Raw genomic sequence first — 17105 nt, forward strand, 5'->3', positions numbered from 1 at the left:
ATTTATCCTCGCTTTCTTACCTATGAGCTTTAGGAAGTGCCCCCTGAATGTACTCTGAGTGTAGCTTTTTCTTTTCCCAGCCCTAACTAGCTGCTAATGATTTCCCCAGCTCTAACCTTGCAGGCTCTTTCATTGTTACTCACTATGAAGAATGTTTTCCAAACCCTGTCTTTGTAAGGGATTTTTTTTTCATTGCCTTACTTGCTCCAAGCTCTTTCATTGTTACTCTGTAAAGAATATTTTCTAAGTCCTAAGTCTTTGCAGAGTTTTCCCCATTGCTCTACTTACTCTGAATGTTTCTTTCCTGGTGCTAACGATGTTCCCAGCTCTTACTGGCTTGCTAGCTCTTTCATTGTTACTCTCTCAAAATAAAGTTTTTTTAAAAAGTCCTAACCAGGGGATAAAATAATGTGCTGAAGCTGACCAGACAAAGGACGCTAGCCCGATGAATACCTGGTAGGTAGATTCTTTTCCTTATTTTCCTCCCAAAAAACTAAGGTGCGTCTTATATTCCGTCTTATACTCTGAAAAATACGGTAATTGTCCTCATTGTCAGGGACAATTTCTCCTTAGTTCTAGGTTGCTTGTCTCCTTGATGAATTTCCATGCATTAGATAATAGCTTGACTCCCTCTTCTTTGGGGCAGCCCCTCCGATATCAGAAACACTGCTATCATGTCATCCCTAGTCCTTCTCAGAAGATGGACGAAGTTAAACATTTGGTGTGTACCACCAACTCAAGGGACAAAGTCCAGAAGAAGCTGTTGGCTGCCCGGTCTCGGTAGGAAAGGCTACTGAAGGCCATCAACTCCTTAGATTTCCAGACATTTCAAGGGAGTAAAATGGGTTTTTATTTGACTACCAAGTGCACTTCACACTCCTTCTCTCTCGAAGTATCCCAAGCTGGCAGGAGTGGCCAATACTCCAGAGGTCAGGCTGAGGATCCAGACTGGACCCAAGCAAATAAAATGAAGATCAATACAGATAAAAGTAAAATCCTACACCTAGGTAAGAGAAACAAAGAAATATACATAAACTAGGTGATAGCAGCGACTGCGAGAGAGATCTTGGCGTCTTGGTGGACAACCAACTAAATATGAGCCAGCAATGTGCAACGGCAGCCAAAAAGGACATACAATCCTAAATTTATTTTTATTTTCATTTATTTATTTGTTTTGTCAAGTGAAGATATGATAATATTAAGATACATGATACTAGTAAAAGTATTAGAAATAATAATATTCAAATACAGTAATCCCTTGCTACTTCGCGGTTCATCTTTCACGGATTCGCTACTTCACAGGTTTTCAAAGGGGTCTTAAATCCATTAAATTCATTAAAAAATTTAAATCCATTAAAAACTCATAAAATTCTTCTACAGTACTACTGTACTATATTAAAGAAACTGGTAGGATATCACATGTATTTCCAGCTGAGAAACATTACAGAATGACTGTTTAATGCAAAGGGTGAGTTTTAAAGTCCAAACACTGGTTAAATACATAAAAAAATATCTTTCCTCTACTTCACAGAAATTCATTTTTCATGGGTGGTCTTGGAACGCATCCTCAGTGAAAAACGAGGGATCCCTGTACATGCAACTAGTAAAAATGAAGAACATTAAGGACATGGGATGGAAGGCACACTGGTGCACTTATGCACGCCCCTTACAATCTTAGGGTACAATCTACTAATAGAAACATAGAAACATAGAAGACTGACGGCAGAAAAAGACCCCATGGTCCATCTAGTCTGCCCTTTTACTATTTCCTGTATTTTATCTTACAATGGATATATGTTTATCCCAGGCATGTTTAAATTCGGTTACTGTGGATTTACCAACCACGTCTGCTGGAAGTTTGTTCCAAGGATCTACTACTCTTTCAGTAAAATAATACTTTCTCATGTTGCCTTTGATCTTTCCCCCAACTAACTTCAGATTGTGTCCCCTTGTTCTTGTGTTCACTTTCCTGTTAAAAACACTTCCCTCCTGAACCCTATTTAACCCTTTAACATATTTAAATGTTTCGATCATGTCCCCCCTTTTCCTTCTGTCTTCCAGACTATACAGATTGAGTTCATTAAGTCTTTCCTGATACGTTTTATACTTCAGACCTTCCACCATTCTTGTAGCCCGTCTATGGACCCGTTCAATTTTGTCAATATCTTTTTGTAGGTGAGGTCTCCAGAACTGAACACAGTACTCCAAATGTGGTCTCACCAGCGCTCTATATAAGGGGATCACAATCTCCCTCTTCCTGCTTGTTATACCTCTAGCTATGCAGCCAAGCATCCTACTTGCCTTTCCTACCGCCCGACCACACTGCTCACCCATTTTGAGACTGTCAGAAATCACTACCCCTAAATCCTTCTCTTCTGAAGTTTTTGCTGACACAGAACTGCCAATGCAATACTCAGATTTAGGATTCCTTTTCCCCAAGTGCATTATTTTACATTTGGAAACATTAAACTGCAGTTTCCATTGCTTTGACCATTTATCTAGTAACGCTAAATCATTTACCATATTACAGACCCCTCCAGGAATATCAACCCTATTGCACACTTTAGAGTCATCGGCAAATAGGCAAACCTTCCCTACCAAACCTTCCCCTATGTCACTCACAAACATATTAAAAAGAATAGGACCCAGAACAGACCCTTGTGGCACACCGCTTGTAACCTGTCTCTGCTCAGAATACTCGCCATTAACAATAACTCTCTGATGTCTATGCTTCAGCCAGCTTGAAATCCACTGAACTATCCAGGGATTAAGTCCAATCTTCACTAATTTATCTATCAGCTCTTTATGTGGAACCGTATCAAAGGCTTTGCTGAAGTCCAGATAGGCAATATCCACGGCACCACCTTGATCCAACACCTTTGTGACATAGTCAAAGAACTCAATGAGATTAGTCTGACACGATTTGCCTTCAGTAAAGCCATGCTGATTTGGGTCCAATAAGTTATTGTTTTTTAGATGCTGATTTATCCTCTTTTTGAGTAGAGTCTCCATCATTTTAACTACAACTGATGTCAAGCTAACTGGCCTGTAGTTTCCAGCTTCTTCTCTACTGCCCTTCTTGTGGATAGGCACAACACTGGCCATTCTCCAATCCTCAGGAACATCTCCTGTTAACAGGGATTGGTTAAACAAATCAGTCAGGGGGGTAGCAATGACAGATCTGAGTTCTTTAAGAACTCTGGGATGGATGCCATCTGGACCCATTGCCTTATTTATCTTTAATCTTTCAAGTTCTTCTAAGACATCGGCTTCTAAGATCACTGGAGCTGAATCCGTACAGCTGGAAGCAATGCTATATCCCTCTATAGTATTATTTTGTAAGGTGTCCTTTGAGAAAACTGAACAGAATACCACTAAAGGCTTATTAAGACCACACCTACAGTACTACGTTCAGTTTTGGTCACCACACTGCAAAAAAGACAATGAAATTCTAGAGAAAGTGAAGAAGAGAGCAACCAGGAGGATAAGGGGACAGGAAACTGAAACATGGTTAGTCTAGAGAAGAGAAGGACCAGGGGAGACAGGATAGCAGTCTTCCAATACTTGAGGGGCTGCCCCAGAGAGGAGGGGGGGTGCAGGGTGTTTTCCAAAGCACCAGAAAGCCAGACAAGGAACAATGGATGGAAACTGACCAAGGAGTGATTCAACCTGGAAATAAGGAGGAACTTTCTGATGGTGAGAGCGACCAACCAGTGGAACAGAAGTTGCCTGCAGAGGTTGTGGGAGCTCCAATACTTGAGATTTTCAAGGGGAGATTGGATTGACCATTTGTCCAAAATGTTATAGGGACTCCTGCTTGAGCAAGGGTTTGGACTAGATGACCTGCAAGGTCCCTTCCAACAATAGTAAATAAAATAAAAATAAATAGATGAAAATATCTGGAGGAAACCAAGCTGGAGGAGCCATTTAGCCTCAAATTGGAGCTAGAGTTGCAGGAATGGCTGGATGGAAGACTCAACCCCAATCTTATGTATCAATCAATTTTTTTCTATCATCTGGGCTACCTTTGGGCCATCATACAGTTGACTTACGTGTCTGTCTGTCTGGATGGACGGAGCTTCTTCAGTGTGCTCAGATCTTCCCTCACTAATCTTCTCTTGGGCTGCCAGTTATATAGTTGCCCATGAATGAAAGAACCAATTCAGGGCTTTGATAAGCACAGAAGATGTGATACAAACTCACAAGGAGATCTTCCAAGATAAATATTTTCCATTGACATCTTGAAACTTGGAGACCTTCTTCGGTGCCAGGTTAAAGAGACATGTGATCTGTCAAATCAACTGCCCTGATCAGGTCATCTGTCCACCAGGAGTCAGATTAAGAGACAAAAGGAGGAGAACTAGCTTACTTAACATGCTACACCATCACACCGTTGATCTAGTTTTGGCTTAATGTGTTGCGTTAGATTCCCCCAATGAATCTAATCTCTTGAACAACTCCAGTGATGGAACAGCCAAACCTCTGGGGGCAAGAAGTTCCACTGGTTAATTGTTGTAACTGTCAGCAATTTCTTCTTAATTCCACGTTATATTTCTTTTGGATTAGTTTGCATTCATTCTAGTCCTGCCTTCAGTTGCTTTGGACAATAGCAATAGTACTTAACGGATGTCCAAGTGCTGCCTCTATGTTGGTTGAGGCAGGCAGGATTCCATTGAGTACCACTTGTTGGGGGTCAAAGGAAAGGGAGGGTCTTGCCTTCTCTTTCTGCTCAAGATCCCCATGGACAATTGGGGGACCCCTGTGGGACACAGAATGCTGGACTCAATGGGCTTTGGCCTGATTCAGCATGTTCTTATGTTCTTAGACTTATATACCACTTCAGAGCATAGTTCCCTCTTTTTCTGCCGTTAGACTTCTATGTTTCTATGTTTCTATGTTTCTAAGCTGAGCAGTGAGCAATCGCTCACTTAAAAATCATCATCAACTCAGAGTTTTCCAAACCTGCCCAGAAGCCGAGAGGGAAAGAGTGAGAGGGAAGGAGAGAGAGAGGAAGAGAGAGAAACAGATAGAAAAGAGAGAGGAAGGAAAAGAGAAAGAAAAAGAATGGGAGTAAGGAAGAGAGAGAGAAAATCAAAATCTATTTTGAAACTAGCTCAACTATTTAAGTGGCATTTTGATATTGATAGAGTTGCCCTATTATGAGCTCACTGTTATAGACACACAGTACAGTATTTTATTTTGAAATTCTCTGAGGCAAAACAGGGTGGGTTTTTTATTTGTTTGTTTGTTTGTTTGTTTGTTTTTTATTTCTGTGCCACCCAGTCCCGAAGGGACTGCCGCTCAGACACTATACTTTTCCACCCACCCACCCCCAAAAAATTAGAGGGAACACTGCTTCAGAGTGCTTTTACAGCCCCTCATTTGGCTGGGGTGCTGTGGGGGTTGGACTTGATGACCTACAAGGTCCTTTTCAACACAATCAAACAGACAGGCAGACAAACAAACAAACAAATAAACAAATAAATAAATAAATTTCAAACCTTCCCTACAATGCCAGTCGATGATCTACTGACCACTGGCACTGCTCGTTCTCTACCTTTCCAAATAATCCTCACAGATTGACCCTCTGTTCTTTGTGGCAGCCCCTCAAATATTGAAACACTGCAACATACTTCATAGTATGGAGCTCGCACAACTTCTGAAAGGAAGCTCTTTCACTGGCTAATTGTTCTCAGTGATGGGAAATTCCTCCTTAGCTCTAAGTTGCTTCTCTCCTTGATTAGTTTCCATCCATGGCTTCTTATCCTGCCTTCTGATGCTTTAGAGCAGTGTTTCCCAACCTGGCTGGGGAATTCTGGGAGTTGAAGTCCAAATATCTTCAAGTTGCCAAGGTTGGGAAACACCACTTTAAAGAATAGATTGACCTTCCTCTTGTTTGGTGCAGCTCTTCAAATATTGAAACGCTGCACAGCATTCATGATATGTTTTATTCTCTCTAGATGCCTAATCTATTGATTGATTGGTTGGTTGGTTGCTAGCCTTGGTTGCTTGGGTGGTTGGGTGGTTGGTTGATTGATTGATTGATTGATTGATTGATTGATTGATTGATTGATTGATTGAATGAATGATTTTGTCCATGACACAATGAGGGTTTTAGTGGCTATACACATAGTAAAATACATGATGAAGGTTATAGAGGAGATAGTCATAGTAAAATATATCTAAGAAATAATAGAAGAGAAGTTATAGGAATAGAACATATCAATGAAAGAATAGAAGAAGAGATATAGGAATAGAAGAAAGGTATAGGAGACATAGGAGAGCAATAGGACAGGGGACGAAAGGCACTCTAGTGCACTTGTACTCGCCCCTTACTGACCTCTTAGGAATCTGAAGAGGTCAACCGTGGATAATCTAAGGGTAAAGTGTTGGGGGTTTGGGGATGACACTATGGAGTTCGGTAATGAGTTCCACGCTTTGACAAAACGGTTACTGAAGTCATATTTTTTACAGTCAAGTTTGGAGCAGTTAATATTAAGTTTAAATCTGTTGTGTGCTCTTGTGTTGTTGTGGTTGAAGCTGAAGTAGTTGCCGACAGGCAGGATGTTGCAGCAGATGATCTTGTGGACAATACTTAGATCATTTTTAAGGCATCTTGGTTCAAAGCTTTCTAGACCCAGGATTGAAAGTCTAGTCTCGTAGGGTCTTCTGTTTCGAGTGGAGGAGTGAAGGTCGTCTTTGTAGTGGTGATGTTGTGCTTTATACAGGACACAGAATAACAGAGATCTTCTAGTTGGAGCAAGGGACCCTCTACCACCCAGGACAAAAGGCTCTTTTTAAAAACCTCCAATGACCCCCTTTTTTTCCCTCTCTTCTTATTTTATCGAACTATCACTGCACTCAGAATTCGAAAAATATTTGTCTAGGATGTTCTCCAAGGGCCATTTCTCATTATCAGGAGCATATTCTGTTCTTGATGGAAACAGAGCACATTGTGTTTCCGATACGTATTCAGATGAAAGGACAGCAGGCCTTAACATTTCACTGATCTCTCCAGGCCCCCAAAGCAGCATAATTAGAAGCTCCAAAGAACAATCTAAATCACATTGTGTTTTCTTGAATGGCTAAACTAAATAACGTCCAAATCCACTCCCAATTCTCAACGGTGGCGTCCGAAGGACTCTTGCAGATTTTATCACTGGCCCAGCCTGGTTAGGGAAGGTATATAAAGTTGTTGGGGGAACAATGCTTTTCCTCGGTTGAGAAACATTTCCACGCTTAAGACCAGCTGAGAAAGGAGGTAAGGAAAGTCTGTTTAGGGGAAGCGGGCGTGCAGCACCTGACCCAGACCGAAGGAGGAGGAATGATAATTTACGAATCCCCAGCGGAATTGGAATTGGGTTTTCTGCACAGGCAGGAAACCAACGATCCTTAAAACAAAAGAAGAATGTAACAATAGAATCGAAGGGACCTTGGAGGTCTTCTAGTCCAACCCCCTGCTCAGATCTCTAGAAATTGTGAGTGCGCCTCGCACACTGTAGATTATTTTTAAGAAGAGATTGGGCAGAAGGATGTCAGTAGTCCTTCTATTGATGAGCCCAACGGAACCCCAAAATTTCTGTTGCTAAAGTGAGACAGTCGCTAAGTGAACCTTGAACCGTTTTCCAACCTTCCGTTCCACAGTTGTTAAGCGGATCACTGCAGTTGTTGAGTTAGTCTCATGATTAGGAAGGGAATCGAAAATAGGTCAGCCAGTGTTGTTTTGCCTCTGTACAAATCGATGGGTGAGACCACACTTGGAGTCCTGTGTACAGTTCTGGCCACTGGAATGGAACTGGAAAAGGTGCAAAAAAGAGCAACAAGAAAGATCAAGGAAATGGAGCCCCTCCCTTATGAAACCAGGTTGCAACGCCTTCAGCCTTGAAAGATGGCGTTGAAGGGGGGACTTGATCGAAGGGTATAAAATCCTGCATGGGATAGAAAAGGTGGATAGAGGAAAAATCTTTTCTCTATCACACAATACTAGGACGAGGGGGCCCTCCCTGAAGCTCACAGGTAAGAAAGTGAGGACAAATAAAGGGAAATATTTCTTCACCCAGAGGATCCTTGGTTGATGGAATTCCCTTCCAGAAGAGGTCATGACAGATGTCAGCCTGGATAGCTTCAAGGCAGGATTGGACAGATTCATGGATGCCAAGTGTATCATGGGTGGTGATTGAAACGTATGTCCATGTGTCGCCTCTATGTTGGTTGAGGCAGGCAGGGTTCCCTCGGGTCCCATTTGTTGGTGGTCAAGGGAAAGGGAGGGTCTTGCCTTCTCCTTCTGCTCAAGACCCCCATGGACAAGGGGGGGGCGCTGGGGGGCACAGAATGCTGGACTCAATGGGCTTTTGTCCGATTCAGCATGGCTCTTCTTATGTTGTTATGACTGTTAAATGAATCTGGCTTCTCCATTCATTTTGCTGGTCAGAAGTCACTTGTTTCAGAGTTGGCATAACTTTGAATGGCCATTAAGCAAACTGTGAGGGACTACCTGGATAGAGTCTTCTGCTCAACCAAGGCCTGGACTAGAAAAATCTCCGAGGTTCCTTCCAAGCCTAATATTCTGCTTCACTGTATAAAAATAATCAGGGTTCTGGAGGCTAAAACATGTGAAGAACAATTGCAAGAATGGGTCTGTCTATCACAATGAAGAGAAGGGCTAGTGGGACTTGATAGTCCTGGAATATTGCAATCCCATCCAGAACTCCAATAGGTATGCAGTGGAGAACCCCAAGGCTCTGTTTTAGGCCCAGGACTCTTCAACATCTTCATCATTGGATGAGGGGTTAGATGGGGAACTCATCAATTTTGCAGATGACACCAAACTGGCAGGGATAGCCAACGACAGGCACAAAATACAGAAGGACCTTGACAGACTTGAACAATGGGCGCTATCTAACAAAATGAAATTGTGAAAAAAGTCAGGTGCTACATTTAGGCAAGGAAAACAAAATGCACAAGTACAGTAGATGTGGTACCTTGCTCAACAGTAGCAACTGTGAGAGGGATCTTGGAGTCCTAGTGGACAACCATTGAAATAGGAGCCAGCCGTGTGCAGCAGCTGCCAAAAAAGCCAACACAGTCCTAGGCTACATTAATAGAGGAAGAGAATCAATATTGCGTGAAGGGTTAATACCACTTTATAAGGCCATGGCGAGGCCACACTTGGAATCCTGCATCCAGTTTTGGTCGCCACGATGCAAAAAGGATGTTGAGACTCTAGAAAAAGTGCAGAGAAGAGCAACAAAGAGGATTAGGGGACTGGAGGCTAAAACATATGAAGAACAGTTGCAGGAACTGGATATGTCTAGTTTAATGAGAAGAAGGGCCAGGGGAGACATGATAGCAGTTGTTCCAATATGTCAGGGCTTGCCACAAAGAAGAGGGAGTCAAGCTATTCTCCAAAGCACCTGAGGGTGGGACAAGAATCAGTGGGTGGAAACTAAACAAGGAGAGAAGCAACTTAGAACTAAGGAGAAAATTCCTGACAGTTAAAGTGATTGATCAGTGGAACAGCTTGCCTCCAGAAGTTGCTTATTTTTAAGTTGCTTCTCTCCTTGATTAGTTTCCGCCCATTGCTTCTTGTTCTACCCTCAGGTGCTTTGGAGAATAGCCTGACTCCTTCTTTGTAGCAACCCCTGAGATATTGGAAGGCTGCTATCATGTCTCCCCTGGTCCTTCTTTTCATCAAACTAGGCATGCCCAGTTCCTGCAACCGTTCTTCATATGTATCCTACTACTAAGATACATTTAGTCTATTACATATATACAAACATACTTCTCTCTGTATTCCTATTAAGTTTATCTCATTCACTCTGGTTTTCCTATATGTATACATCTGTTTAATTCTCCCTTTTATAACTCCTAGTCATTTCATATTTATTTATTTATTTATTTATTTATTCATTCATTCATTCATTTATTTATTCTATTTTTATGCTTCTCCTTAGACTCAGGGCGGCTTACAACATGTTAGCAATAGCACTTTTTAACAGAGCCAGCAAATTTTAGGCCCCTCTTTTCCATCCCAACCATTGATAAAATTGGTTCCCTGCCTCCTAATGTTCTGTCTATCCCTTGTTTTTCAATTCCAAAGTCAATCTATCCATCTCCATGCAGGTCATTTCTTAATCATTTCTTCTTCAGATGGAATTTCCTTGTTTTTCCAGTTTGGGGCAATTCTTGTTTCTCTTATAGTATAGTTCCCTCTAAGCTGAGCAGTGAGCAATCGCTCACTTAAAAATCATCATCAACTCAGAGTTTTCCAAACCTGCCCAGAAGCCGAGAGGGAAAGAGAGAGAGAGGAAGAGAGAGAAACAGATAGAAAAAAGAGAGGAAGGAAAAGAGAAAGAAAAAGAATGGGAGTAAGGAAGAGAAAGAAAATCAAAATCTAGTTTGAAACTAGCTCAACTATTGAAGTGGCATTTTGATATTGATAGAGTTGCCCTATTATGAGCTCACTGTTATAGACACACAGTACAGTATTTTATTTTGAAATTCTCTGAGGCAAAACAGGGTGGGTTTTTTATTTGTTTGTTTGTTTGTTTATTATTTTTGTGCCGCCCAGTCCTGAAGGGACTGCCGCTCAGACACTATACTTTTCCGCCCACCCCAAAAGAAAATTAGAGGGAACACTGTATTGTTTCTCTTATAGTATGTATAATATGTATTGTAAGAATAATAGTTGGAAATGTAAAAGTGAAGAAGGAACATTTTATCACATGTGGTGGCAATGTAAAAAGGCAAAGAAATATTGGGAAGAGATGGTTACAAGAAATCACAGGAGAACAAATGGAATTGAAACCCGAACCGTTTTTTATTAGGAATCATTAATAATAAGATAAAGAAACAAATCCAGTGCATCATTTCACAAATAATAACAGCAACAAGAATTGTATATACCCAATATTGGAAACTTGAAAATCTACCAGGTGATGAAAGGGTTACACATAAAATACAGTGATACCTTGTCTTACAAACTTAATTGGTTCTGGGACGAGGTTCTTCAGGTGAAAAGTTTGTAAGACGAAACAATGTTTCCCATAGGAATCAATGGAAAAGCAATTAATGCATGCAAGCCGAAAATTCACCCCTTTTGCCAGCCAAAGCGCCCGTTTTGCACTGCTGGGATTCCCCTGAGGCTCCTCTCCATGGGAAACCCCACCTCCGGACTTCTGTGTTTTTGCGATGCTGCAGGGGAATCCCAGCATTACAAAAATGAGCGCTTCGCTAGCAACAGAAATCCGGAGGTGGGGTTTCCCAGCGAAGGGAGCATCAGTGAAATCGCAGCATCGCAAAAACACAGAAGTCCTTGAAACCCCACCTCCGGACCTCTGTGTTTTTGCGATGCTGCGATTTCACTGAGGCTCCCTTCGCTGGGAAACCCCACCTCTGGACTTCCGTTGCCAGCGAAGCGCCCGTTTTTGTATTGCTGGGATTCCCCTGCAGCATTACAAAAACACAGAAGTCCGGAGGTGGGGTTTCCCATGGAGGGGAGCCTCAGGGGAATCCCAGCAGCGCAAAAACGGGTGCTTCGCTGGCAACGGAAGTCCGGAGGCGGGGCATCCCAGCGGCAGTGGTAGGTTTGTAAGGTGAAAATAGTTTGTAAGAAGAGGCAAAAAAAATCTTAAACCCTGGGTTTGTATCTCGAAAAGTTTGTATCACGAGGCTTTTATAAGACGAGGTATCACTGTACTTGAACGGTCAGAGATGTATAGGCTCTCTCTGGAAATGAAAGGCAAAGAGGAAACTGAATATCACCAGGTGTGGAATAGGTGGTAAAACTGGTTAGAACAGAGGAATAAAGATTTATAGAAATAAATAGAATAGAATAGAATTCTTTTTTAGCCAAGTGTGATTGGACACACAAGTTTTTGGTGCAGATGCTCTCAGTGTACATAAAAGAAAATATACATTTGTCAAGTATCATGATGTATCATGAAGCAGTGGAAGTGATGTGCCGGTGCCTGGAGGCTGTTGGGGCCTGGATGGGTGTCAACAAACTCAAACTCAACCCAGACAAGACGGAGTGGCTGTGGGTTTTGCCTCCCAAGGACAATTCTATCTGTCTGTCCATTACCCTGGGGGGGGAATTATTGACCCCCTCAGAGAGGGTCCGCAACTTGGGTGTCCTCCTCGATCCACAGCTCACATTAGAAAAACACCTTTCAGCTGTGGCGAGGGGGGCGTTTGCCCAGGTTCGCCTGGTGCGCCAGTTGCGGCCCTATTTGGACCAGGAGTCATTGCTCACAGTCACTCATGCCCTCATCACCTCAAGGCTCGACTACTGTAACACTCTCTACATGGGGCTACCTTTGAAAAATGTTCGGAAACTTCAGATCGTGCAGAATGCAGCTGCGAGAGCAGTCATGGGCTTCTCCAAGTATGCCCATATCACTCCAACACTCCGCAGTCTGCATTGGTTGCCGATCAGTTTCCAGTCACAATTCAAAGTGTTGGTTATGACCTATAAAGCCCTTCATGGCACCGGACCAGAATATCTTCGGGACCGCCTCCTGCCGCACGAATACCAGCGACCGGTTAGTTCCCACAGAGTTGGCCTTCTCCGGGTCCCGTCGACTAAACAATGTCGTCTGGCAGGAACCAGGGGAAGAGCCTTCTCTGTGGGGGCCCCGACCCTCTGGAACCAGCTCCCCCCCTGAGATTAGGATTGCCCCCACCCTCCCTGCCTTTCGTAAACTCCTTAAGACCCACCTTTGCCATCAGGCATGGGGGAACTAAAACACCTCCCGCTTGCCCATGTTGTTTTGTTGATTGATTGACCGTGTGCCTGTTTTTTATATATATACTGTTTTTATGAGATTATTAATTTTAAATTGTAACTAGATGGGTGGGCATTGGATTTGGTATTATGTACTGTGCTGTTTTTTATTATTGTTGTGAGCCGCCCCAAGTTTGCGGAGAGGGGCGGCATATAAATCCAATAAACCTAAACCTAAACTCGTACAACACTTCATGATTGGCATAGGAGTCAAATACGCAATCAGGAAACAATCAATATTAATAAAAATCTTAAGGATACAACCAACAAGTTACAGTCATACAGTCATAAGTGGGAGGAGATGGGTGATAGGAATGATGAGAAATGCTTGCTTTTGTATCTTGTGAGCTGCTCGGCATACAAATAATAATAATAATAATAATAATAATAATAATAATAATAATAATAATAATAATAATAATAATAATAATAATGGTGGTGGTGGTGGTGGTGGTGGTGGTGGTGGTAGTAGTAGTAGTAATATAATACTGCTCAAATTAGTCACTGCATGTGTAACAGGCCCACACCCTTTCTTCCCTCCTGTAAGTCTCAAAATGAGTGAGCAGTGTGGTCAGGCGGTAGGAAAAGCAAGTAGGATGCTTGGCTGCATAGCTAGAGGTATAACAAGCAGGAAGAGGGAGATTGTGATCCCCTTATATAGAGCGCTGGTGAGACCACATTTGGAGTACTGTGTTTAGTTCTGGAGACCTCACCTACAAAAAGATATTGACAAAATTGAATGGGTCCAAAGACGGGCTACAAGAATGGTGGAAGGTCTTAAGCATAAAACGTATCAGGAAAGACTTCATGAACTCAATCTGTATAGTCTGGAGGACAGAAGGAAAAGGGGGGACATGATCGAAACATTTAAATATGTTAAAGGGTTAAATAAGGTTCAGGAGGGAAGTGTTTTTAATAGGAAAGTGAACACAAGAACAAGGGGACACAATCTGAAGTTAGTTGGGGGAAAGATCAAAAGCAACGTGAGAAAATATTATTTCACTGAAAGAGTAGTAAATCCTTGGAACAAACTTCCAGCAGACGTGGTTGGTAAATCCACAGTAACTGAATTTAAACATGCCTGATATAAATATATATCCATTGTAAGATAAAATACAGGAAATAGTATAAGGGCAGACTAGATGGACAATGAGGTCTTTTTCTGCCGTCAGTCTTCTATGTTTCTATGTTTCTAGTAATATAATGCTGCTCAAATTAGTCACTGCATGTGTAATGGAGCCACACCCTTTCTTCCCTCCTGTAATTCTTCAATGCAAGCATTTTTTCAATGGGGATTTTAATACTCTGACGATGTCAATAGGGACTGATAAAAGCTTAGTAATTTTTAGTAGATTTAATAAATTTTAAACGTTCTGGAGATCGTGATGACTATTGCCTCTTCATATATATGTGTGTGGAGGGGAGGTGTTTCTGTCAAATTACCCTGTTGTACCCAAATATGGGAGGAGCTTAATGCTTTCTTTTGCCCCTCCCATATTTGGGTACAGCAGGGTCATTTGACAGAAAAAAACATATAACATTTCCTTGGTACAAAGCTGAAAAGGATGAGATCCTGTGGCCTAGAGGTTAATTCTCTGCCTTATGAAGAAAATGCTGCAAGTTCAAATCCCAATTGGTATATGGCTAGCTGATGAGGCTACAACAAGGCCGAAATAGATCTATCCTAGTCTCCCTTAATTTTCAAATTCAGCAAAAACATGTGACACATACAGAATATAGTTTGTCAGCTATGAATAAATTAACTGCCTTGGAAATGGGTTGGGTTGGGCCTGGGTTGGGCCAAGAGGCAAAAAAAGAGCTGTGATGTTCCTTCAATATACCAGGGTAATTCGACAAAAAAAAACATGTAACCCTTCCCTGGTACAGAGCTGAAGGGATTGGATACTGTAGCCTAGAGGCTAATTCTCTGCCTTACAAGGCAAAGGTTGCAAGTTCAAGTCCCAGTGAGAATATGGCTAGCTGATGAGGCCAAAATAAGACCGAAATAGATCTATCCTAGCCTCCCTTAATTTTCAAATTCAGCAAATATATATTAAAAATTTGTAAAAGAATAATTCTGATTTCAATTCTATTTCCTCTCCAGTTAACTCTAACAACCATATTTAATTTTTTTCCCTCCAATATTTTTTGGCACCTTGATGTTCACACCATCCAATTCTCCCCACAGATTCCTTCCCAGGTTGAAAAATGTGGTCCTTCTTGATCTGGATCTTCTTCTGCAGCCTGATTGGGCCCCTGCAAGGCGGTGTCAATGAAAATTCCCCGGGGTTCGTGGCAGTCATCAGCAGAGAAGCTGCACACAAATGTAAGGAGGACTCTTTCTGCTTTGTAAATGTTAGGATGACTCTTTCTGAGTTCTGGAGACCTCACCTACAAAGAGATATTGACAAAATTGAACAGGTCCAAAGACAGGCTACAAGAATGGTGGAAGGTCTTAAGCATAAAACGTATCAGGAAAGACTTAATGAACTCAATCTGTCTAGTCTGCAGGACAGAAGGAAAAGGGGGGACATGATTGAAACATTTAAATATGTTAAAGGGTTAAATAAGGTTCAGGAGGGAAGTGTTTTTAATAGGAAAGTGAACACAAGAACAAGGGAACACAATCTGAAGTTAGTTGGGGGAAAGATCAAAAGCAACGTGAGAAAATATTATTTCACTGAAAGAGTAGTAGATCTTTGGAACAAACTTCCAGCAGGCCTCCAGGGCAATCTGAGGAATATGACAACAAGATGGTGGATGAAATTACCCAAATGGCAGTAAAGGGTGATATTGTGGTTATGGGTGATTTCAACATGCCTGATGTTGACTGGAATATCCCCAGTGCCCTTACATGCAAAAGTAAGAATATAGTAGAGGCCTTTACAGGAGCAGCTCTGGCACAGCTGGTTAAGACACCAACTAGAGGGGAGAATATTCTAGATTTAGTTTTTACGAATGGGAATTGGGTTTCAGAGGTCAAGGTGGGAGAAAATTTAGGTTGCAGTGACAATCTATGTTTGTAGTTTGATGTAAAAACTGATTGTGAGCAATCCTATACTGCAATCAAAGTATTGGATTTCAGAAAAACAAATTTTAATGCAATGGGGGAATATTTAAATAATGAATTACAGGGGAGGGATAAAATGGCAGGAACGAGCACCCAGTGGACTGTATTAAAAAGGCCATCTTAAAAGCCACTGGACTATATGTAAGACAAATAACTAAAGGTAAAAGGAAGAAGAAACCGCTATGGTTTAGCAATGACGTAAGGGCTATAGTCAATGAAAAAAAGGCTGCCTATAGGAGGTATAAAGAGTCTGGAAGTATAGCTGATAGAGAGATATATAAAATGAGACAGAAGGAGGCGAAACAGATAATATATGCTGCTAACGCCTCAAAAGAGGAAGAAATTGCCAAATCTGTAAAGAAGGGGGATAAAACCTTCTTCAGATATATTAGTGATAGGAAGAAGAAAAACTACAGCATCACGAAGCTTAGTACCGGGAATAATACATGCATTAATGGGAATAAGGAGATCGCTGACCATTTCCATAGCTACTTCTGTTCAATTTTCTCAAAAGACACCTTACAAAATAATACTGTATGGATTCAGCTCCAGTGATCTTAGAAATCGATGTCTTAGAAGAACTTGAACAATTAAAGATAAATAAGGCAATGGGTCCAGATGGCATCCACCCCAGAGTTCTTAAAGAACTCAGATCTGCCATTGCTACCCCCCTGACTGATTTGTTTAACCAATCCCTGTTAACAGGAGATGTTCCTGAGGATTGGAGAATGGCCAGTGTTGTGCCTATCCACAAGAAGGGCAGTAGAGAAGAAGCTGGTAACTACATGCCAGTTAGCTTGACATCAGTTATAGCTAAAATGATGGAGACTATACTCAAAAAGAGGATAAATCAGCACGTAAAAAACAATAACTTATTGGACCCAAATCAGCATGGCTTTACTGAAGGCAAATCATGTCAGACTAATCTCATTGATTTCTTTGACTATGTCACAAAGGTGTTGGATGAAGGTGGTGCCGTGGATATTGCCTATCTGGACTTCAGCAAAGCCTTTGATACGGTTCCACATAAAGAGCTGATAGATAAATTAGTGAAGATTGAACTTAATCCCTGGATAGTTCAATGGATTTCAAGCTGGCTGAAGCATAGACATCAGAGAGTTATTGTTAATGGCGAGTATTCTGAGCAGAGACAGGTTACAAGCGGTGTGCCACAAGGGTCTGTTCTGGGTCCTATTCTTTTTAATATGTTTGTGAGTGACATAAGGGAAGGTTTGGTAGGGAAGGTTTGCC

General features: G+C 41.7%; 1 protein-coding gene across 1 annotated transcript in view; it reads left to right on the forward strand.

Moving 5' to 3' along the window:
- Positions 1-700: 700 nt before the first annotated feature.
- The window catches only part of LOC139163467 (BPI fold-containing family B member 3-like), a 58259-nt gene continuing 41854 nt past the window's right edge, over positions 701-17105 (forward strand). Inside the window, exons 1-2 of the mRNA XM_070744265.1 lie at positions 701-780; positions 15028-15110. Of these exons, the coding sequence (XP_070600366.1) occupies positions 701-780; positions 15028-15110 (163 nt within the window). The remainder of the gene's footprint in view (positions 781-15027; positions 15111-17105) is intronic.

The sequence above is a fragment of the Erythrolamprus reginae genome, chromosome 3 (assembly GCF_031021105.1).
Source record: "Erythrolamprus reginae isolate rEryReg1 chromosome 3, rEryReg1.hap1, whole genome shotgun sequence".
Taxonomy (NCBI): Eukaryota; Metazoa; Chordata; class Lepidosauria; order Squamata; family Dipsadidae; genus Erythrolamprus; species Erythrolamprus reginae.